The 25,048-nt window shown below is 39.5% G+C and overlaps 2 protein-coding genes across 6 annotated transcripts in view; both read right to left on the bottom strand.

The window, feature by feature from the left end:
- Positions 1 to 5,051: 5,051 nt before the first annotated feature.
- Positions 5,052 to 17,492, bottom strand: LOC115228717 (baculoviral IAP repeat-containing protein 3-like). Of its 5 annotated transcripts, none has more exons than XM_036500414.1 (3): positions 17,442 to 17,492; positions 6,446 to 7,466; positions 5,052 to 5,390 (listed from the first exon to the last, which is right to left on the bottom strand). In XM_036500414.1, exons 2-3 carry the CDS (start codon positions 7,422 to 7,424, stop codon positions 5,200 to 5,202), a joined length of 1,170 nt encoding a protein of 389 aa, XP_036356307.1. In that variant the 5' UTR covers positions 7,425 to 7,466; positions 17,442 to 17,492; the 3' UTR covers positions 5,052 to 5,199. The 5 variants fall into 5 exon arrangements, with proteins under 5 accessions (XP_036356307.1, XP_036356306.1, XP_029655102.1 ...); XM_036500413.1 differs by having other exon boundaries at positions 17,273 to 17,468; XM_029799242.2 differs by lacking the exon at positions 17,442 to 17,492 and adding an exon at positions 16,294 to 16,498.
- A 204-nt stretch (positions 17,493 to 17,696) lies between these two features.
- Positions 17,697 to 25,048, bottom strand: part of LOC115232557 (putative inhibitor of apoptosis) — a 79,471-nt gene continuing 72,119 nt past the window's right edge. The window contains exon 7 of the mRNA XM_036500401.1: positions 17,697 to 17,717. The gene's annotated coding sequence lies outside the window, so the exon portion shown is untranslated. The remainder of the gene's footprint in view (positions 17,718 to 25,048) is intronic.

The following is a 25,048-nucleotide window of genomic DNA, read 5'->3' as shown; positions in this document are numbered from 1 at the left end:
CTTATTCTTTGTAAGCCTAGTACTTATTCTATCGGTCTCTTTTGCCGAACCGCTAAGTTACGGAGACGTAAACACACCAGCATCGGTTGTCAAGCAATGTTGGGGGGACAAACACAGACACAAACATATACACACACATACATATTTATATATATATATACATATATATGACGGGCTTCTTTCAGTGTCCGTCTACCAAATCCACTCACAAAGCATTAGTCGGCCCAAGGCTATAGTAGAAGACACTTGCCCAAGGTGCCATGCAGTGGGACTGAAGCCGGAACCATGTGGTTTGTAAGCAAGTTACTTACCATACAGCCACTCCTACGCCTATGTATATATGTATATATATAGTATATATATATATATATATATATATATATATATATATATACATATGTATATATATAGTATATATCCTCATATATATATATGAGGATAATATGCAGTTTAATGCTGAAAAATTCCAGGCCCTGCTCTACCAGCATCCAAAACTGAATATTAAACTTACAGGATACACCGGTCCACAGGGAATTTCAATCCCAGAGCCTAAGTCTGTGAGGGACCTGGGTATCGACATGAGTGATGATACCTCTTTCCAAGTGCACATTACCAGGATGGCGACAAAGTGCAGACGACTGGCGGGGTGGATCCTAAGAACATTCAGAACCAGAGATAAGGAAACCATGAAGGTCCTCTGGCGGACATTCGTCCTCAGTTGCCTGGATTACTGCTCACAGCTATGGTCACCCACCAGAGTAAAATTAACAGCGGACCTTGAAGCAATCCAGAGAAGATTCACAAAGAAGATCATCTCTTTGCAACAGCTCAGCTACTGGGAAAGGTTGAAACAGCTAAGACTCTACTCCCTGGAGAGAAGACGGGAGAGGTATGCAGTAATATATGTCTGGAAGATCCTGGAAGGAATTGTGCCAAATTTTGGCATTGTAGGCTACACCAATGCTAGAACGGGACGACACTGCATAATGCCAAAGACCCCAGCAATGCCATCACGCTTCAGGACCAGCTTCTGCAACAGCCTGGGTTTCAAGGGCCCACAGCTTTTTAATATTCTCCTAAAGAGTCTGAGGAACTTGCACAAAGTAGATGTAGCGGTTTTTAAATCAAAGCTGGACATCTTCCTGTCAAGAGTCCCAGATGAACCTACCTCACGGCAAGAGGTGCAAATGAGAGTAGCTATATCAAACTCCAATCTTCACCACGTGCCACATAGTAGACGAGGTTCGTCGTAATAACAGTGTAGCACAAAACGGCGGTGCATCAGCATGGCCGCAGCTCTGAGCTGAAATTCAAAAAAAAAAAAGTATATATATATATATAGTATATATGTATATATACTTTTACTAAATATTGGGGGCCTGTTGCATCAAAATAGAAACAAAATTTCTTTCCTGAGAGATCTTACTGCATGCAATCAAGCCCTATGCATAGCACTTGTGGAAACTCACCTCAACCTTGATATAGAGGACGCAGAAGTACACATACCAAACTATGCCATACTGCGAACAGACAGAAGGGAAAGGAGGCATGGTGGAGTTGCTGTATACATCCGAGATGACATCACACCCCAGGTCTTGATGACATACTCAAATTCGGTATGTAACACCTTAATTGTATACATAAGACAACATAATATAGTCATATGCAATACATATTGCCCACCGGATGCCCCAAATCACATAGGCAAGTTTGAAGATTGCCTCACAAGAATTAAAGAAATCCTCATGAATCTGGAACACCACGCGACCATATTTCTTATTTGTCTGTCTAACTAGCTCTCTCTCTCCCTCTCTCTATATATCTCACTCACTCTCTATTGTTTTGATTTTCATTTTCCAGATGCTATTGTTTTCACTTTAAGTTCAATTGATATTTACCAGCAACAACGACAAATTACTGACAGAAAGAAGTTCACACTGACAGATGAAAGTAATTTCATAATTTACTGACAGAAGTAACTTAATAAATTTTACTTCAATCCAAACACTTCATTAAATTTGCCTACAAATTTCTTATTTAATTTTGCAACATTTTTGTGTTTTTGTTGTTGATGGAATTACTGATAAAAGTAACTTCATAATTTACTGACAGAAGTGACTTCAAAAATTTCACTTAAATCTTTACACTTAGTTAATTTCCCTAAAAACTTCTTATTTACTTTTGCAACCTACTAAATATCAGATGAACAATTCTATTGACAGAGAGCTGTGGGTCACAGGTTTCTTCATTTCCCCAATTGGTTACATATTTGGTGTGAGCTAGGTTGGCTTTTCACATTAGTTGTACTTCATTTGGAAGGGTTCCGCAGTTTCTATTTAACCAATTTCAATCCCAATGCTTTGGTCATGTAATAGATGAATTACTAAGTCACTCACAGACATTCTCCATCCTCTGTCTCCTTTCTCTGTCTTTTCTATTGCTACTATATAGCTTCTGTTCCCTGCAGCTAGCTAAGCTCACCCCAACTCCTCTAAAACGTTCCCATCCCACTTGCCTCTTTTCTTATCATCCTTCTAATGTCCACCTCCACCCCATCCCCACCTGGGCAGGTTTGTGGGAGGATATTGAAAAGCTGTGTGTCCTTGAAGCCCAAGTTGTTGCAGTATCCAATCCTGTATCCTGATAGCAATGTTGAGATTTTTGGTGCTGTGCAGTGGTGCTCCATTCTGCAGTTTCTGTAACTTATAATGTTAAAGTTTGGTACAAGTTCTTCAAGGATTTTCCAGATGTATATCACTGAACATCTTTCCCACTTTCCTTCTAGTAGAGTCTTAACTTTTTCAGCCTCTCCCAGTAGCTGACCTGTCACATTGAGATGATCTTTGTGTAGCTTCATTGGATTGCTTTGAGTTCTGTAGTCAATTTTTCAGTGTAGTGACTATAGTCAGGAGCAGTAATCTAAATGGCTGAGGACAAATGTCCTCCAGAGGACCTGCATAATTACCTGTTCTCTAGTTCTGAAAGTTCTAAGGCTCCATTCATCCAACTGTCTGCATTTTATTGCCAATTAGTAATATGCACCTGGAAAGATGCATCCTTATTCATGTTGTTACCTAGGTTATGCAGTGATTTTGATTCAGGGATTGCAATTCCTCCTGAGCTAGTATATCTTGTCTGCTTTTCATTTAGCTTCATGTGTTGGTAGCACAGGGCTTGGAATTTTCCAGCCTTATACTGTATATTTTCCTCAGCTCAGTTATATATGGCACCCAACTCCTGTTGCAGATGTGCAAAATCTCCAGAGCTCTGTATCCTCTGAGAGACTTTTGTATCATCTGCAAAGCAAGCAAAGGTGGCTATCTGAGCAGCTCAGGGCATGTCTGAGAAGGCATCTATGAATAGCACTGTCCCCAAGGCAGTGCTCTGTGGAACACCACCCATTATTGGCATTTCCTTGGAGGTGGAAATGTTGGCTGCCAATACCTGGCATCTATTTTTTAGAAAGTTATGTAGTCACTCTCTAAGTTTTCCGACTATGCCGAGATTATGCAGCTTTTGACATATGAAAAGCTTTTGCAAAGCTGAGATATATCACGCCAACATTTGAGCTGTTTTAACACCTCATAATAGTAAAGACACTAAGAGATTTATGATCACTCAGGTTGTTGAACTGACAATGTGGTGCCTACATCACAGTAGGATACATGAATGCTTGGACAGTTTAATGACACCTACATAACTGCCCATATAAGCAAGTGTGTGTGCGCGTGAGTGTGTGTGTGTGTGTATGTGTATGAGTACAAAGGACTGAAAGTATAGGTATGGAAGTAACTATATCTGGGTATTGACATACCTAATATTAATAGACCCAACAAATGAAGGGACTTCATGGCTCGCAGGACGGCTTGCTGTGCTAACCTTGGATCATAGGGTGACCCGTTGTGCTTGAGGAGACCTATTGAGTTAAGTCCATCAACCTCAAAATAAAAATCAAATGGATATTGTACTAGTGATACCCATGCCGGTGGCACATTGGGCCTCACAGAAGCAATGATGTAAGACCAAGACCTCTGAGATATGCTGTGACTGGGAAGACCCGACAAATGAAGTGAGTTCATGGCTCGCAGGACGGCCTGCTGTGCTAACATTGGATCGTAGGGTGACCCACTGTGCTTGAGGAGACCTATTGAGTGAAGTACATCAACATCAACATCAAAACAAAAATCAAATGGAAATGGTAGTTGTGATACCTGTGCCGGTGGCACATAAAAAGTACTATCCGAATGTGGCTGATGCCAGCGCCACCTGACTGGCGTCCGTGTCGGTGACACGTAAAAAGCACCAACCAATTATGGCCATTTGCCAGGCTCCTCTGGCCCGTGCTGGTGGCACATAAAAAGCATCCACTACACTTACGGAGTGGTTGGCGTTAGGAAGGGCATCCAGCTGTAAAAACACTGCCAGATCAGACTAGAGCCTGGCGCAGCCTCCTAGCTTCCCAGACTCCGGTTGAACCGTCCAACCCATGCTAGCATGGAAAATGGACGTTGAACGCTGATGATGATGATGATATATATAGGTATCAAGTTAGAGGGGTTTAATACCTCTAAGGGATAATTAAATCCAGAGTCACTCCTGGCTATTAGCTGGGTAGGTACAGTCGGTACCTGGCTATTAGCTGGGTAGGTACAGGATAAACACATGAAAAAAAAATGTGCTTAATTAAATGAGATAGCCAGCACCTAAATAATACTCACCCTGCCCTAATTACCCAATAAAACTAACCAATCTACCACAAACAAACCTTTACCCAGCGAATTTACCAGTGCAAAAACAAAATCTCAATGTAAGAATTACCAATTTGTTTACATTAGAATGACATATGTATCAATCATTTTCGCATTCTAATCAATGCATCTATCTATATTTGCATTCTAAAGAGATTTACTTACCCCAGTAAATCGAAACAATCGTAAATGCCACCCTCATCTCTGCTTCTTAATTCTTTGTTACCTATCAGATAACTGTTGACCAATATATTTTTTTCTTTTTTTTCAGATTGTTATTTCTCTAAACCCTGATATAATGTACAAAATGCTCCTTTAACTCTTGAAATACATGTGTGAATTAACAAGGGTACACTTGAAGCAGTAAGATTAGTCTAGCTTTTAATAAAGGTTATTTATCAGAAACATGAATTGTAAGTTATTCATTTGTTGTTATTGATGTTATTTTTTATTAACTTACCAAGTCATCTGAAGATACTCTGTGTTTTACATTTGCTTCTCTGATGTATTTAGGATCTTTCTTTTGTTGTACAAAAGTACATCTTGGAAACCACCGAGCATGTTCTTCCCATGGAATGTCATCCTCCTCCCAATTACATAAGCCACCACCACAGCTAAAACAAATTACTGTATCAGCTTTTCCTGCAGACCAATAGAAAATGAAAGAGAATAATTATAACACACAAGTCTGAAAGATTAAATTAGGAATTGAAAAATTCAGTATGATTATGCAAGAATTCAGAATGTAAAGAGACCTAACTACAGCCTAGTTCTCTGCTGATTCTGCCATTAACTAAAGATCAAATGAAGTTAGTATGTACTTAGCATTTTTAACAACAGAACAGTTATTGCAATTTCGTGTAAAGGCTCTGATGAACGAATTTAAACTTCTTAATTATTTTCTTTAAGACAATAAAACCAAAAGGAAAGTAATGGTCAACTAATAAGCGTTGTACAGATTACTAACATAGTGTTTCTCTTATTTCTCACAGAATACATCAATCTGTATCATTGACACTTTCTTTCTTTTAAATTCTTTTCAAAGCAAACTGTGTTTCTTTCATGTTTGATGAATAAATATGGCACCAGAAAATAGAAATTCTAACAATCAAAAACACAATATTAATAAACTCAAAGATGATTACTCTGTATTATGCTTTCTTATTTATCTTTACTATTAATGTTTTGTTAAATTTTCTAAAATTTTCTAAATAACGGGATGCTAAACTCCCCTGTTTGAAAATATAAGGACACAGATAGTGTGTCATATAGGAGACAATGTTTCCTGGGGCTAAATAACAGTAACATTCGTCCCAACCAGGGCTGCCACAATATGTTGGCAAATAATCTTTACTTTAGAGTACTGTTAATGAATGTCTCTCGTTGAGAGATTTAGAAATAATAATGTTTCTATTTACAAAATAAAAGGTAATTTTAAATTTTCAGAGGCAAGCTAGGTGTAATGGTAAAGTTAATAATCTGATTAATAGCTCAAAATTTCTTAGTCATTATATTGGGCCCTTGAAAAATAGAGTTAGGGTATATTTTCTTTGCTTACCTTAGTTTATCCAGCTGTCTCTAACAATATGTAAAGAACCAATTTTCAAAATCATGCTATATGTGCAGGCATGAAAATTGGAAATAGTACTAAAGAGAGTAACCAAAGATATATATATATAAATATTGTATGTATTTACCATTATGAAAGAATCCAGCATCTGCTAAAGACTCAGGATTTTGGTTTTTATTCTTTGGCCATGAAGAAAATGTTTTAAGGCGTTTACTAAATGAGGTAAAATGTGGATGTACTGGAGAATCAAATTTATTACTCTGATTTGGTATTGGTACGTTACCTACCAATTTCTCACACAAGAAAGGGCAGTTCGGATAAATTGACCTATGTTTTTCTTTAATATCATCATTAGCTTTCCAATCGTTGATTTCACATTTGCAAAAAACACAACAGGCATTATCAGTAGGCTCTTTGTAGTAGAATCCATTAGCTGCCAAATCTTTAGCTTTTAATGGGAGAGGTGTTGAGAAAGCTTTGGCAAAACTTTTTAGCCGATTCAGTTCATATTTGAAATCTATTTTCATGAAAGATTCTAAATTTGGACATTTTGGACTGAAATTTCTATGTTCTTTATGGACATCATCATTTTCTTTCCAGTTGCGCAGTTGGATAGAGCAGTATGCACATTTAACAGCATCATCATAACCTAGGTAATAAAATCCATTCTTGGCAAGACCTGTGGGTGTTACTGGTATGCTTTTGTCCCAATTTTCAAAGGAATCCAGTCTCTTTTGCATATCAAGCATTTCATTTTCATTTGGAATAATATTTTCAGTACTAGTTGTCACTACAATCTCATTTTCTTGTTCAGTGATTTGGACATTAATAGTTGCAGCATTTTTAATATCTGTATCATTATGTAAATAAACTGGACAATTGTCAACTTTATCTTCACACGAATATTTATGTTTAAAAGTGGAATCTGAAAATTCCAGTCCAGATTTACAGAAAAAGCACAGTATTTTTCCTTCTGTGCTATCATAATAATAACCATTTGCAGCAAGCTCTGTAGCTGTTAGTTTTTGTTGAATATTTTCAGAGAATGTCAACAATCTTTCTTTTTCATGACATAGGTCCCCTGGGGGTGTCATCAGATTTTCCATTACTTTCTGTCAGTATTATTGATTATTATTTGTATCCAAAGACTGAAATGACAAAAATATAAAAAATATGTGAATTTTTTCTTGTATGAAGTTGTATAAACTACAAAGTAAAAAGAGATGTAAGGAGCACTCTGCCAGTTACGCTGATGTGAGTCCCAGCTGATACAATTAATGGAACAGCTTGCTCATGAAATTAACGCGCAAGTAACTGCATACTCCACAGACATGTGTACCCTTAACGTAGTTCTCAGGGAGACTCAGTGTGACACGGTGTGTAACAAGGCTGGCCTGTTGAAATACAAGTACTACTCATTTTTGCCAGTTGAGTGAACTGGAACAACAGTAAATAAAGTATCTTGCTCAAGGACAGATTGCATCACTAGGAACTGAACTCACGACCTTATGATTGTGAGCTGAATGCCCTAACCACTAAGCCACGCACCTTCACACACACAAAAACAAGAGATGCATAAATAGAATGTATAAATAATTTACAAAACTAATCAAGTTGAAAGTATCAAGGCTCATCATCATCATCATCATCATTTAATGTCCGTTTTCCGCACTAGCACGGGTTGGACGGTTCGACCGGGGTCTGGGAAGCCAGGAGGCTGCACCAGGCTCCAGTTTGATCTGGCAGTGTTTCTACAGCTGGATGCCCTTACTAATGCCAACCACTCCGCGAGTGTAGTCGGTGCTTTTTATGTGCCAGGGGAGTCTGGCAGCGGCCACGATCGGTTGGTGCTTTTAACGTGCCACCGGCACGGAAGCCAGTCAAGGTTCATGTGATTGAATATTTTTTATTTCATTTTCTGTCGTCATCTTGGTTAGTTTAACCTCCATTGTATCATGTTGATACAAGTTGGGAAACAGAACAGATTATTCCATAAATGCCTACCTTCCATTAACTTTTCTGAAAGGCAGTAATATGATAGCTTACAACAGTTGCAGGTGTACTTGAGTAATACATGTTAACACTGATGACACATTATTCAGGATAATATTGTTTTCTTGTTTTTGCTTATTACATCTTATATACCATCATCATCATCATTATCATTTAACGTCTGTTTTCCATGCTGGCATGGGTTGGACAGTGTGATGGGATCTGGCAAGCTAGAGGACCGCTCCAAGCTCTATCTTTCTATATCTATAAAATTCACTGTCTGTGTGTGTGTGTGCGTTTCCTCAATGCATGGCCAAACTGTTGGATCAATCTGTACCAAATTTGGCATGAAGGTTTTTCACTACTTGAGGAAGGTTCTGGGGGTGGGATTTGGGACCTTGCCCATATAGGGGGCTTTAGCCCCTTTCCCCATACGACCCTTCTGATTTTTGTTTTTCAGCAGATTCCTATGTTTTCTATGACGGAGATTCAAAATATGGAAAAGAACCATGTTTTCAAAATTTTAAATTCCCCTCACCCCAAATTAAAAATTTTTAACTCTTTTCAAATTTTTTTTCAATCCATGTGGTAAAATATGGAGATTAAGAATATGGAAAAAATATATCTTATTTCAAATTTTCTATGAAGATCTCCAAAACTGATCCATATACCCCTCCCTGACTCATCCCGTTGTCTAAAACTGAAAACGAACAGCTAAATATCTGGAAATTTTCTGTGTTTCTGCATGCGTATATGCAACAATTTCTATAGTTTATGTGAATGAACAGGGAAAGTAAATAGACAGGTATGTTTTACATACCTGTCATACGTCGCTTTTGATTTTTTTGCTTTAAAGGTAAACAATTCTGACAGAAGCAAACATGATATTGGATAATTCTTTGTCATATGTCTATCACCCCACCACTTTTTTTAAAAGTAAAGATAAATGCTTTTTAATTGTTATAATGAAACAAAGGGTTTAGTCCTTACTGATAAAAATTAATTTCTCTTGCAAAAGAGAAAGCATTTACACCAACACTTTCACACAAAGGCTGGTTGCTGATAAACATAATTGTAACTGGATAAAAATTTGGTAAATATTTACAATAATACCACACTCACTAATTACTAACCCTAAACCATAAATTTGTTTACAGCAGGGACAGTACAGTTGCAGGGGGCCTCTGTGAAGAATTGGAATTATCATAATGTAAAACTTAAAATTCAATGTTACACGCAACTTACGTAATTTTCAGAAGGAAAAGAAACAGTAAAGTTTCTAAATAACGAAAGATCTTTATATGGACGCATGTCATGTTGAAAACTCTTATTATATTGATATAACTCATTCATTCATTTGGTCCTTTAAGCAATATACACTGTAGGATATCTTTCAATTTTTATGATAAACTTTATTAATTTTAAAGTCAATATTCCTGTGACATAAGTTAGAGATATTGGCATGAGTTACTCAAATAATTGTTTGTGGAATGGACCAAATAAAATTAGCTACAGTACACTTGATATTTCATGTTTAAATCTGATGTGACTATTTCTACTTGGATAGGGATTAGAAAATGTTATATCATGATAAACTTCCAATACATAAATAATGAGGTGACATACTACCAGATGGCATGCTACATTAGCAGCAATGAAACAGCCTGGAGATTGTTTAATTTTCTGCTGCATGAACAGCATCCAACTGTTATCCATCTAGCTGAACATCTAGAGAATGGCCAGTGAGTCTACTTTAATCCAGACAATCCACAAGATCCCCAGCAGCAACTTGAAGCTCCAGGTTCAGCAACATTGACTGCTTTTCTTGAGCTTTGTAACACAGATCCATTTGCTTCTACTCTTTTGTACCAAGAAGTCCCTCAATATTACACATGGCAACAGACCACTAAACAATGGAAGAGATGTGCTCTTGGTTAGACTGTTGAAGGGCATCCAGGCATCAAGAGTGATTCAGCTTTGGGAAGGATCTACCCTGTGCATCCCAACAACTTTGAGTGTTATTTCTTGAGGTTTGTTTTGCACACAGTCAGTGGTCCAAAGAGTTTCCTAGATCTGAATATGACAAAAAAATGCGCGCTCGAGAAAAGGGGGTAGGGGAGAGGACTCAGAAAATTCACATCGTGAATGTTCCGGGTCTGACCTGGGCACAAAAACAAAAAACATTAGTGTAATAGGTTTAAAACAACTTGCTCTAAACGAATATGACAAAAAAAAAATGCACGCTCGCGAAAGTGGGGTGGGGGAGAGGACTTAGAAGATTCACATCTTCAGTCCATGGCCTTTAAACTATAATGTTTGACCCGGGCCGGAAAAAAAGAAAAAAAAGTGTAATTGGTGTAAAACTACTTGTACTAAACAATTATCAAGAACATACACGCACACACACATACACACAGACAGAGAAATGGTTGGTTCACTGCAACATTTAAATCTCTTTTCAATGTTGATATTTTTGTCACTTTGAAACTGAGACTTGTTCACTGACAAAAGAGATGCAGCATGAGTTTTTGTCAGGGGTTTGCCATGGTTTCAAAGACACAAAAAATTTAGACACAAACGAAATTAGAATTTTGCAGTGAAACTAGCGGCTTTTGTTGTTCTGGAATTGCTTACAAACATCTTATACGCTGCAAATTCTCTTAAATAGTCAACCTTACTCTGCCCCTATTTACAAAACTTGCCACTCTTTTTCATTTTTTAAATTCTTTATGCAGACAGTTTGTGTTATCAAATTCTCTTTAACATACATTTAAATTATTATGTTATAGAAATAATTATAACCTCTGTGTTGCACATTTCTTGAGTACAAACAGCAAGTCCATTTCTTGGGTATAAACAAGCAGTCCATGTTTTAGGTATAGACAACAAAATTACAACTTATTATCTTCAGACCTGGCTGAGGTTTGCACCATCTCAATCAGGCATTTCTTACCATTGTCTCTCTTCTTCTCTAAAAATTATGCTCAATCCTTCCCTGAATGGTATCACTCTGGAGCTTCTCTACCCATGTCTTTACAGCACATGTTCACTTGCAATGACTCAAGAGGAGCATTAGAACACATTGAATGGTATAATCTTTGGTACACCATTCTCTTCTACTTGTTTCAGTCATTGGACTGCAGCCATGCTAGGGCTTTGCCTTAAAGGATTTTACTCAAACAAATCAACCCCAATGCTTATTTTTTTAAACTCTGGTACTTATTCTGTTGAACTTTTTACTGAACTGCTTAGTTACAGGGATGTAAACAAACCAATGCCAGTTGTCAAGTAGTGAGGGTGGGGTACAAAGACACACACACACACATACAACAGACTTCCACAGTTTCTATCTACCAAATTCTCTCACTGGGCACTGGTCAGCCTGGGATCAGGTAGAGTAGAAGGCACTTGTCCAAAGTGCTATGCAGTGGAATTGAACTTGAAACCATCTTAATCACATAGCCATGTCTGACAAAAAGAAAGAAAACCATTAAGATGGTCATGGCTAGGTTACCTTTGGTTCATAAGTTTACTTGATTTGAGCAAACTTTCTGGCTAAACCACAACATGAAAAGATCAATGTAGCCCATAGCCAAACAACCTCCCTTCTTTTTGTTAGGGAGATTTTAAACACAAGGGTCACTCTTTGGGGGAGGTCTTATTTCTTTACTGTTATGGATATCGCATTTTTCTTATTTTTTTCTGCTGACTTGTATTATATAGTCTTTGACTCAATTCAGCAGTGCCAAACCAAAAGTATAGAAACTATTATTTCACTTCAATGGTGTTGGTTAATGTATTGATATTGATATTAATAACTTCACCACACACACACACACACATTCAACTCCATAATAATAATAATTAATTCTTTTTTATTGGCCACAAGGGCTGACACACATGATTAGTAAACATAAAGGGACAAAACAGGATGAAAGGTTACAAAGGGTTTTGTCCGTTTGTGAAAAAATCCGAGTAAAAACAGTTCAACAACGAAAGATTATAACAATGAAAATCTCCCAAAAGGGGGAGGCGTTACGAAAGGTTCCTGGTGGAAAAAACCCATAAAAGCCAATGGGAGCCTGGTCAAAAAAGGTGGGTAGAGAGCCCCTTTCTCCTTTTATAAAACCTTTTTCAATCACAGGTGAAACTTGAGAATTGGTCCATTTATACTGGCCATTCTTGCACAATTCACCCACCTTTCAGAAAACTTGCTATCGGTCAGCACTCTCCTCTCTAACCTCATCTTCCTTTTCAAGTGAAACTTGAAAAAGTTGATGAGGCCTTGACCAAAGAGGAAAGTGTCTGACTTTAGCCCTTTCAAACGGGTCCACCATACAACCTCTTTCGCCACAGGAAAACGGCCTCGCCCTCCTATTAAAGGAGGTCGGCGGGGCAATCTTCACTATGGATTCGGCTGATAGCCGGATCCGTCCTACACGTGACAGTAACTGTTCAACATAAACCCATAGTTCAGCAATACTCGGGTACTGGACGAGTGCGTGCAGAACGGTTTTGTCGTCCTGGCAACACCTCAGGCAGGCCCGGCTGATGGCACTTCTGTGCCGGTAGAGTTAATCCCAAACAGGCAGAGCCCCTCGGTAGCACTGCCAGGCGAGCAACCTCTGGAAATTGTCCATTGGCCCCGGCCTGAAAGTCCTCCCAAACAGACCGCTCAGTTCGTTATCGTCAACGCCTAGAGTTTCCCCGAGAACGTCGTCGCATTTTTCATCCACTAACCCTCTATAGAACGCAAGAGTGGAGCTGAAACCGATCGCATTGCCCGCCTGGCGGAGGGCGGAGAGAGCTTGACGGCACTCGAGGTGCCAAACGCCCTTTCTCGGTCTACGTTTGATCCAGGTCTGCAGCTCTGTCAAAGAGACGAGCTGCGGAAAGTCGCGTCTGACAAAAGACGACCACACCTGTTCACCGTCTAGGAAACGCTTGAGATATCGCAGCCTGAGCGCATGTCTGCGCATCAGTAACCACGGCATGCCAAGGCCTCCGTTCAGCGGTCATTGACAGCAGATGGATCGCCTGACCAGTGGCACCTGACCTTTCCACAAAAAGTCGAAGAGCAGGCGTACCAGCTTGGCCAACCAGTGGTCGGGACAAGGGACGACGGTCAAGCGGTAATAGATTACGGATGCGATGTACGCATTCGCCACCTCCGCTCAACCTTTCAGGGACAGCTTCCTCTCAGCCCATTTCTGGGTGAGACGTGCCACCCTGCTCATCACCTCTTCCCAGATTTTATCCACCTGGAGGTCCGGACCGAACCAGACCCCGAGCAGTTTAACGGGTCCATCTGTCCAGTGCCCTACGACGCTGTTGGACGGCATGGGCTTGCCTCTCCAGATGCCCAGTTGCAAGCCCACAGACTTTTCCGCATTAATCTTTGCCCCTGTCACCGCTTCGTACTCGTTTAGTGTCTCGCCAATCAGGCCAATGTGCCTGTGGCTCAACACCATCACGGTGATATCGTCGGCATAGGCAGACACGCTGTTTCCGCCTCCTAGATCACGTGGGATACCCCTCAAAGCCTCCAACTTCCGCAGTAATGGCTCGAGAGTCAATATGTACAAGAGGGAGGAGAGAGGGCGTCCTTGGCGGACCAAACGCGAGATGTCAAACGGTTCCGAAAGGTGACCGTTCACCCATATCACCGAGCAGATGTTGCTGTATAAAGCAGCGATCCACCCGCGGAAGACTGGACCGAAGCCGGCTGCCTTGAGAACAGCTGCCAGGTACCGATGGTCAACCCTATCGAAGGCTTTACTCTGATCTAAATTGATCAAAGCCCCACTCGCGCCAGCGTCATTACCCACCCTCTCTATGATGCAGCACATGAGATGGAGGTTGTCGTGTATCGACCTGGTTGGCACGGCGCATGTCTGCATCTTGTCCAGGACAAGCGCCAATCTCTTGGCTAGCACCTTGGCCAAAATTTTCAACTCTGCATTGAGCAGAGTGATGGGCCGAAAATTCCCTATAACGTCCCCCTTGTTTGGGTCCTTCTTTAGCAAAGCCACCACCCCTCAACAGACAAAAGCAGGAATTCTCCCATTTTGCTGCCAGTTGCAGTAGACGTTTGCCAACAGGCCCGCAAACAAGTCTGGCATTGAAGTGTAAAGCTCGTAGGGCAGACCATCCAAACCCGGCAATCTACCTCTCGTGCAACTCTTCATCGCTTCCTCCACTTCCCAGGCAGATATTGGTCCTTCGCAGCACTCTGCCTCGCTGTTCGAGAGCCGTGGTAGGCCGACCAGGTACACACCGATGTCTGTACCGTTGGTGTCCGTTCCACCGCTTGTCGTCCCAAACAGTTGAGCAAAGTGCCGCTGAAACACAGCACACATCTGCTTCGGTTCGGTAACCTTGCGCCCGTTCTGGTCCACCGAATGGTTGCTTTGTTGCCTCACTTCGCCTCCGCCATGCGGGCCCATCGAGCGGCTCTGGTCCCCACCCCGCTTAGATACTAAAGATGGTGCTATGGCCTTATCTTTGATATCTTTCTTGCTTATTTAAATTCAGTTCAATGCACACTTGCCTTGAACCAACCATTTCTCTTTGTGTGTGTGTGTTCTTGATAATCGTTTAGAACAAGTTGTTTTACACCTATTACACTATTTTTTGTTTGTTTTTGTGCCCAGGTCAGACCCTCAGATGCTTTCGGAAATTCACGATGTGAATTTTCCAAGGCCTCTCCCCCACCCTACTTTCGCGAGCGCACATTTTTTTGTCATATTCGTTTAGAGCAAGTTGTTTTACACCTATTACACTATTTTTTCTTGTTTTTGTGTCCGGAAATTCACGATGTGAATTTTCCGAGTCCTCTCCTCCACCCACCCCCTTTCCCGAGCGCGCAATTTATTTGTCATTTTCTTTTGGAGCAAGTTGTTTTACACCTATAACACTATTTTTTTTTTGTTTTTGTGCCCGAGTCAGACCCGCAGACGCTTTCGGAAATTCACGATGTGAATTTTCCGAGGAATCTCCCCCACCCCCTTTCGCGAGCGCGAATTTTTTTTTTTGTCATATTCGTTTAGAGCAAGTTGTTTAGCACCTATTACACTATTTTTTTTGGTTTTTATGACCGGGTCAAACGCTTTAGTTTGACCCTTTTTTCTCCTAACAAAAATAAGGGATTTATAGTACATTAGGCATTTGTAATGCATGTCATTTGAAAGGTATTTATATACAATTTCATTAAAATATATTTATTTTCCTCAAAGTTATGGGCGAAAACCTCGGATCATGTGAAATTTTTGAAGTTCTCTCCCCACCCTCTCGGAAAGATTTTACCCACAAATTTCTTAATAACCGTAATGTATGCAGTCTGCAAGGTATTTATATAAAATTTCATTAAAATTTCATCCTAAAAGTTACGAGGGAAAAATTTGGATCTTGTGAATTTTCCGAAATCCTCCACCCTCATTGCTTTCTGCGCATTTTTGTTTTCATATTCGTTTCCTACACTTTTTTTTACACCCGTTGCACTATTTTCCCCCATTTCTGGGTAATATTGTAAACATTAACCATAAAACGCTCAAAAAAATTATTTCCAAGTGAAATCGAGACTAGAAAGGGGATTTCCGAGGTTACACCCCCCCACCGTCCGTTTTCCGAGGAAAGAATGCATTTTCGACAGTTCACGAGGTCAACTAAGACGATTGCACCCCCCAAAAACCGCGGGGAAAAGTTATTTAGCATCGAAATCGTGTCTAGTGGGAAACTATAATTTACTTGAACCGGTTACATCAGACAAACAATATTACAGAGGAAAGCAAAAATCATAAAAGGAAATAATTACAAATTTTAGGTGAAAGGAAGTGTGTTAAAAAACAACTGCGGTTTTCACAAATTGTACAAAAATATGAGATGCATAGAAACAGTAGTAGACTTGTCCGACAGTATGTTGAAGTTTCGGAGTACCGGTTGCTTACACACGCTTTTGAACAAATGGAATAGGAAACGTCTTACCTGTTTGAACGTACATGTAAACACTATTGTTGTGATAGCCTTTCTCCATATACATATGTGTGTGTGTGCGTGGGCACATGCGTATTTGTGTTTGGGAAGTCCCCGCCACTATAAATAACTTGGTAAGAACAAATAATAGCGATGATGAAATAATAGTGTTTGAAAGTCCATTTCATTATGACTTCGAGAGAGAAGGTATGAGTTGATGTGTGTGTGTGTGAGAGAGAGAGGGAAAGTGTGTGTTGCTGTGTGTGTTTGACAGAGAAAAAGAGAGAGATAGCGTGAATTTTATTCATTTACTTTTTCTCACAATTTTTTAGTGTATGACAGAGAGAGAGAGAGAGGCGTTACGCTATTACTCTCTCTCTCTCTCTCTCTCTCAGTCAATGACTCAAAATGAAGTGAGGAAAAATAAAAAATATGTACGCTGTCACTTTCTCTCTCTCTCTCACACCTCTCTCTCTCTCTCTCCCTCACACACACACACACATCAACGCACCTCTTTCTCTCTCTCTCTCTCACACACATATATACCCTCAGGTCTTCAAGCAGTTTATCCACATGCTTGAAATAACAGCCAAATCTCACAAAACTGCGATAGCATAATGTAATCAATCTACTCACCTTCAAAAACGCATTATTTGGGTCCCCACCCTCTTTTTTTCCGAACAGAAATAAGGGATTTAGGCGAAACTTCGCCAAAAAAAAAGTTCAAAAAATGATTTCCAAGTGAAATCGGGACCGGAAAGGGTATTTTCCGAGGTTCCACCCCAACTCACCCCCTTCGTTTTCCGAGGAAGCAATGCATTTCTGACAGTTCACGAGGTCAACTAAGACGATTGCACCCCAAAAAAACCGCGAGAAAAAAGTCATTTAGCATTGAAATCTTGTCTAGTGTGAAACTAAATTTACTTGAACCGGTTACATCAGACAAACAATATTACAGAGGAAAGCAAAAATCATAAAAGGAAATAATTACAAATTTTAGGTGAAAGGAAGTGTGTTAAAAACAACTGCGGTTTTCACAAATTGTACAAAAATATGAGATGCATAGAAACAGTAGTAGACTTGTCCGACAGTATGTTGAAGTTTCGGAGTACCGGTTGCTTACACACGCTTTTGAGTAAATGTAATAGGAAACGTCTTACCTGTTTGTATGCACATATAAACACTACTGTTGTGATAGCCTTTCTCCATGTACATATGTGTGTGTGTGTGTGTGAGTGTGTGTGCTTGGAAAGTCCGAGCCACTTTAAATAACTTTTGCTGTGTAAGGAGAAGAAATAATAGTAATGAAACGTAAGTTGTTAAATATTGCTTACAGCCAGACCATCCGCTGGCTAAATTATGAGGTAAACACATGCTTACATCATAATTCCTGTATATACATTCTCGTGTGTGTATATATATATATATATATATATGTGTGTGTGTGTGTGTGTGTATACATTCTCGAGTGTATATATATATATATATATATGAATATTTCAGCATAACTACACAATTGTGTCCCAGAGATTTGCTTCTTCATAACCTTGAGAAAATTAAATATTTCTTAGTGAAATTTTCTATAAATATGCTTCAGATCGTGTTGATTCCGATTAAATTGTTATTCATTGTGAAAACCGTTTGTTCCTAAAGGAGTTTTTTTTTAATTCATACCATTAATCTTTGTTGTATATCATCATCAACATCATTGTTTAACGTCCGTTTTCCGTGCTAGCATGGGTTGGACGGTTCGACCTGGGTCTGGGAAGCCAGGAGGCTGCACTAGGCTCCAGTCTGATCTGGCAGTGTTTCTACAGCTGGATGCCCTTCTTAACGCCAACCACTCCGTGAATGTAGTGGGTGCTTTTTATGTGCCACCAGCACAGGCTCCAGGAGAGGCTGGCAGCGGCCACGATCGGTTGGTGCTTTTTATGTGCCACCAGCACAGAAGCCAGTCAAGGCGACGCTAGCATCGGCCATGTTCGGATGGTGCTTTTTATGTGCCACCAGCACAGGTTCCAGGAGAGGCTGGCAGCGGCCACGATCGGTTGGTGCTTTTTATGTGCCACCAGCACAGAAGCCAGTCAAGGCGACGCTAGCATCGGCCATGTTCGGATGGTGCTTTTTATGTGCCACCAGCACAGGTTCCAGGAGAGGCTGGCAGCGGTCACGATCGGTTGGTGCTTTTTATGTGCCACCGGCACAGAAGCCAGTCAAGGCGACGCAAGCATCGGCCATGTTCAGATGGTGCTTTTTATATGCCACCAGCACAGGTATCACAACTACAATTTCCATTTGATATTTATTTTGATGTTGGTGTACTTGACTCAATAGGTCTCCTCAAGCACAGCAGGTCACCCTACTATCCAAGGTAAGCACAGCAGGTCGTTCTGCAATCCAAGGTACTTCAGATGGGCTGGGGCTATGCAAAACTGGTGCAGGAAACAGCCATGAACTCACGTTATTTGTTGGGTCTTTGCAGTCACAGCATATCTCCAGAGATCTCGGTCTTTCGTCATTGCCTCTGTGAGGCCCAACGTTCGAAGGTCATGCTTGACCACCTCATCCCATGTCTTCCTGGGTCTACCTCTACCCCAGATTCCTTCAACTGTTTGGGAGTGGTACTTCTTCACACATCTCTCCTCATGCATCCATAGTACATGACCATACTAGCGCAAACGTCTCTCTTGCACACCACATCCGATCCTTCTTATGTCCTGCATTTCTCTCAGGGTGTTTACACTCTGTCATGTGTGCACACTGACATTATACATCCAGCGGATCATGCTAGTTTCATTTCTTTCAAGCCTATGCATGTCCTCTGAAGTCACAGCCCATGTTTCACTACCGTGAAGCATGGCAGTTCACACACATGCATTGTACAATCTACCTTTCACTCTGAGCGAAAGACCCTTTGTCACCAGTAGGGGTAGGAGCTTTCTAAACTTTGCCCAGGCTTTTCGTATTCTAGTGGTGACACTCTCTGCGCATCCACCTCCACTACTAACTTCGTCACCTAGGTAGCGGAAACTATCAACTACTTCTAGTTTCTTCCCCTGGAGTGTGATGGAATCTGTTCTCTGAGTATCTGTGGTGTCTATTGCCCCTATGCATCTGCCACACACGAAAGCTATCTTCTCAGTTAATTTTCCTTTGATGTTGCTGCACCTATTATGCATCCATAGCTTATACTGGGTACATCTTATGGAGTTTCTACCTACACCTTTTCTACAGATCGAGCAGGGCCACCTACCTGATGGGGTGTGGGATGAGTTTGCCTTCCTACTTACTATAACTTTGGTCTTTGCTAAATTTACTCTAAGGCCTTTTGATTCTAAACCTAGCTTCCACATTCGAAATTTCTTTTCTAGTTCTGGCAGTGATTCTGCTATGAGGGCCAGGTCATCAGCATAGAGGAGCTCCCAGGGGTAACCCATCTTGAATTCCTCTGTTATTGCCTGGAGGACTATGATGAATAGAAGGGGACTGAGGGCTGAAATTTGGTGGACCCCTACTTCTACCTGGAATTCTTCACTATACTCATTGCCAATCCTAATCTTACTAATGGCCTCTCTTTATAGGGCCTGTACAGCCCTTATTAAACATTCGTCAATCTTCAGTTTCTGCATTGCCCACCAGATAAGGGGTCGGGGGACCCTGTGAAAGGCTTTCTCCAAGTCCACAAAAGCTAAGTATAGGGGTTTATCTTTAGCCAGGCATTTCTCCTGCAGTTGTCAAACCAGGAATATGGCATCAGTGGTGCTTCTATCTGGAACAAAACTGAACTGCATCTCATCTAAGCAGACTCTCTACCTAATGAGATGGACTATAACCTTCTCTGTGATAAAAAAGTTATGAGGAGTTTTAGCATGTGCTTACATCATAATTCCACCCAACCGCCATTGTACACAACAAAATCGTTTTAATTGTAGCAATCCTATCTGTTTTTCAGGCATCATCTTGTTTCAAGATGCCAGGTGTGGTTTGAATGGATTGGCTGCTATTTCTGGTCAAATATGCCTCCACTCAATGTCGAATTGAGGACCAGACTTCATATACTTGCGAGGTGGTGGAATCGTTACAGCATCAGAAAAAACGCTATGGAATTATGCTTTCTGACTCTATGTTCTGAGTTCAAATCCCACTGTGATAACTTTTCCTTTCATCTCTTCAGTATGAAAAAAATAAATTATCTGTCAAGTACTGATGATGTTTTATAATCAACTAGTCCCTAGCCTTCTCTAACCTTCAAAATCGCTGTCTTTCAGTTTAAATCAGAAAACATTATTTGTTGTTGTGTTGTCTCAGGTTTGCTCTAATGGAGCTCACAGGTAGTCAGTGAAACGATTACACTTTAGGCACACCTCTGCTTTTCAGCTGTTCCTGAATAGAGGACAAGGGATAAGAAATAATAAAAAGACTGAAAAAGGACCCTCTAAATGGTCTGTAGTAATGACTATACAACTGAACCTAGCGCAAACAATTTGAAATGAATTGTCTAAAACAATGGTTCTCAACTAGTTTTTGTCTATGGATCCCTTTGATTGCTATCTTACTCTACGGGATCCTCATAACCATCTGATATTTAAAAAATCCTATTGTATTTTTATAATTAAGTTTTATTGAGAATTGCTTAAAATATTTTTATGTAATTGCATAAAATAAATTTGTTAAAATATTTTGTGCATTGTAGAAACATCAGCAATTTATTACACCAACTTCAACAACAAAATCTCTTATGAACCCTTGTTTAGAACCACTGGTCTAAAATTTGCAAATGATATTTTGGAAGGGAAAGGTAATGACCTGGCAGAACTATTAGCATGCCATCAGGCATTTGCCATATTCTGAATGCCTTACTTCCCTGGGCATGGATACATTGAAACTTGGACGTCTGGCAGCTGACTTGGCAGACACCCATAAAATTATTGACCATCTTACAAACAATAACTCAGAGCACCTTTTCAAACTCCACCTGTCTAACACCCGTGGACATGTTTACAAAGTCAGAAAACAGCACAGCTCCCACGACTTTCGGAAACATTTTTTCACACTAAGAGTTGCTGAAGTATGGAACAAACTGCTGGCATCAGTTGTTGGAGCACTGCATCCTTCAAAACTTCCATGCTTCCTGAGATTCACCAACACCATACCTGATTTTCTCCCCTCCATACACACGCAAGCATGTATCTGACTCATACACTGTTCGCTTCCCAGACATTTGTACATTACTGCATATGCTTTATACGCACTTTTGACAAGTTGTGGTGCACCTGAGCACTGTATACAATAATTTCATTATTATTCATCATTATTATTATTATTATTATTATTATTCAGTAGTTTTATTTTTATAGCTTGCTTTCACTTCACTACCGAGCACAGCTCTGTGTGCCTTGGGTATGTGCTGTGATTTGTTGTGATGCTCTGATGGTTATTGTATGGAAAGTGTTCTGCGTAGGATGTGTGCAGTGCCTAGTAGTGCAATTTTCTGTATGTTATATGTGTTTGTAAGTCCTGGTGTTTTTGTTATGTATTTGTCTGAATATTTTTTTATCATGCCTAATGCACCTACTATGATAGGAATTGTTTCTGTTTTCAGGTTCCACATTCTAGTTACCTCTATTTCCAGGTCTTTGTATTTTGAGAGTTTCTCCATTTCTTTTAGAGACACGTTGTCATCTGCCGGTATTGATACATCAATTAGAAAGCATTTTTTTTCTTCATGATCTCTGACAACTATATCTGGTCTGTTGGCCTTAATTTCTCTATCTGTGTGTATCGGCATATCCCAGAGTATGGTTGCTTTCTCGTTTTCTGTGACCTTTTCTGGTGTGTGCCTATACCATCTTTTTTCTGTTGTTATTCCATAATGTTGGCATAGCTTCCAATGTATGTAGGTTCCAACTCTGTCATGTCTGTGAATATATTCCTTCTTAGCCAGGACTGGGCAGCTAGAGATAATATGATTTATTGTTTCTTGTCCATCTCCACATATTCTGCAGTTACTTGTAATATTTCTTTTCATTACATGTTTTTGGTAATTTCTGGTGGGGAGGCTTTGGTCTTGTGCTGCAATTAAAAATCCCTCTGTTTCTGCTTTGAGTCCTGAGCTTCTCAACCATTGCTGGGATTTTTCTTTGTCTATTTCTTTTGCGTTTAGTTTAGTGCAGTATTTACCATGAAGGGGTTTTTCTTGCCATCGTTTTATCATGGCTCGTTGCTGTTCTATTTTTAGTTTGGATTTCATTTGTTTTATAGATTTTGTTGTTTCTTCATCATCTTCTTCTTCTTCTTTGTGTTTATTAGGTGGTATGATTTCTTGTTTGTATTTGTCAGCTTCGTTAAATACTGAGAACAGTTTTTTGTTTTGCTCGTGTTTTGCTGCTATCTGGATCAGTTTTCCTTCCTTCTGAAGTAGGTATTTTTGCAGTCCTATGGTGGTTATTTTATAGTAGTTTTCCAGCTGTATAAGGCCTCTACCACCTTCTATACGTTGTATATATAGTCTTTCTATGTCAGATTTTGGGTGATGCATCCTAGATCCTGTCAGTATTTTTCTTGTTTTCCTATCTATTTTGGACAGTTCATTTCGTGTCCAGTTAAGGATATTGTAGCTGTAACTTATAACTGGGACAGCTAAAGTGTTGATACCTATTATCTTGTTTTTAGCATTGAGCTCTGTTTTTAGTATTGATCTAACTCGTCTATAATATTCTTTTTTTATTTTCTCTTTCATTTGTGTGTGTTGTGTCTTATCTAGTTCATGGATTCCTAAGTATTTGTAAGTTTGGCTTTGGTCTAATTCTTTTATTTCATTGGTTTTATCTAGTGTGATGTTGTTACTCTTAACTAGTTTTCCTCTTTTCATGGTTACTTTGGCGCATTTTTCTAATCCAAATTTCATATCTATTTCTTTGGTAAATCCATGAACTGTCTTTAATAGTGTTTCCAGCTGTTTGTCATTTGCAGCGTATAGTTTTAGGTCATCCATATATAAAAGGTGGCTGATCGTTTTGCCGTAACATTTATATCCGCATCCAGTTCTATTTAGCATATCAGATAGAGGTGACAGTGCCAAGCAGAAAAGGAGTGGAGAGAGCGTGTCTCCCTGGAATATTCCTCTTCTAATGGGGATGTCTTTGGTTTTCATGAGTCCCTCTTTTGTTTGGAGGTGTAGGACTGTTTGCCATTTATTCATAGTGTTCTATGAATTTTATGATTGTTGGTGCTACTTTGTTAATGGCTAGTGTTTCGAGGATCCATGTGTGGGGGATGCTATCAAACGCCTTTTTGTAGTCAATCCAGGCCATACTGAGGCCTTTCTTCTTTCTGTGGCTGTCTTCAGTTACGGCTTTATTAATCATTAGTTGATCTTTACAGCCATATGAGCCCTTGCGGCATCCTTTCTGCTCTTCTGGGAACAGTTTTTTTCGTCCAGGTGTTTGTTCAGCCTTTACGATATCACTGCAGTAAATGCCTTGAACATAGTAGGGAGGCAGGTTATTGGTCTGTTGTTTTCTGGTTTTGTTTCATTTGATTTGGGAATTAAGATGGTTTTCCCCTTCGTGAGCCATTCAGGCATTGTCTCTGGCTCTGCTAGTATGCTGTTAAAGTTTTCAGCCAGCTTTTTGTGCATTCCTGTTAGATATTTCAACCAGAAGTTGGGGATCTTGTCATGCCCAGGTGCCTTCCAGTTGCTTAGTTTTTGCAGTGCCTGGGTGACCTCTTCAGTTGTTATGGGGGTCCAAAGTTGTTCAGATGCCGAGTTTGTTATTTTCATACTCTTTTTTTTTGGCTGTTCGTTCGCCGACCATATTTCTTTCCAGAATTATTATTGTTGTTGTTGTTGTTGTTGTTGTTGTTGTTGTTGTTGTTGTTGTTGTTGTTGTTGTTGTTGTTGTTGTTGTTGTTGTTGTTGTTGTTGTTGTTGTTGTTGTTGTTGTTGTTGTTGTTGTTGTTGTTGTTGTTATTATTATTATTATTATAGTTGTTTATCTTTATGTTCTGATTTCAAATTCTACTGAAGTTGACTTTGCCTCTTATCCTTATGAGGGTCAATAAAATAAGTACCAGCTGAGCACTGGGGTTGATTTGATGTAACTGACTTTCTCTCATCCTCCAAAGTTGCTGGCCTTATGCTAAAATTTGAAAACAATATTTCGGGTGGAAAATTTCTTTGTAAAAGGAAATTCTTTTATATTTTAGATGTAAGGCTGTTGAAAACAACACTTATAGTTTTTAATTATGTATTGTACACAGAAATATGAAATGTGAAAGAAAAAAAGAAATAACCTAGGGTACATTTTCTGTATCATGCTGTTTGTTTATTCATGTTCCCATAACTTAGCTATTGAACAAAAGATTCTGATAAAATAAGTATCAATTCCTGATACTTATTCTAATAGAAAAGGTATTAATTTCTACAGTATCAAGTCTAGAAAATTCCTCCCAAAATAAATTTAAAAAAAACAAAAAAAAAAAACAACTTCTGATATATGTTCCCTTAAGGTCTCAAATAGGACTTTACTTTTCTCTGTTACAACTAAAAAAAAATCTATATAGAACAGATAGGAAAACATATGAAAGACATTTTGGAATTATATTAAACAAAGCTATCTAAGCGTTTCCTGTTCAAATATATGAGGCTAAACAGTTACATAGCATTTTCTTATATATACCACACAGAGTAGAAACCTTAGCTAAGAAAAATACTTTTGTAACTGTTTGCGATCACAAACTGAATTTCACTTTTAACAACCACTTG

Source organism: Octopus sinensis, linkage group LG2, assembly GCF_006345805.1.
Source record: "Octopus sinensis linkage group LG2, ASM634580v1, whole genome shotgun sequence".
Lineage (NCBI taxonomy): Eukaryota > Metazoa > Mollusca > Cephalopoda > Octopoda > Octopodidae > Octopus > Octopus sinensis.
This window is presented reverse-complemented; position numbering and strand designations above follow the sequence as displayed.

Coding starts and splice junctions, on each gene's coding strand:
- LOC115228717 (XM_036500414.1), bottom strand. CDS start 7,424: ATGGAAAATCTGATGACACCCCCAGGGGACCTATGTCATGAAAAAGAA. Junction 5,391..6,445: donor TGCTGGATTCTTTCATAATG/GTAAATACATAC, acceptor ATTGGTCTGCAG/GAAAAGCTGATACAGTAATT.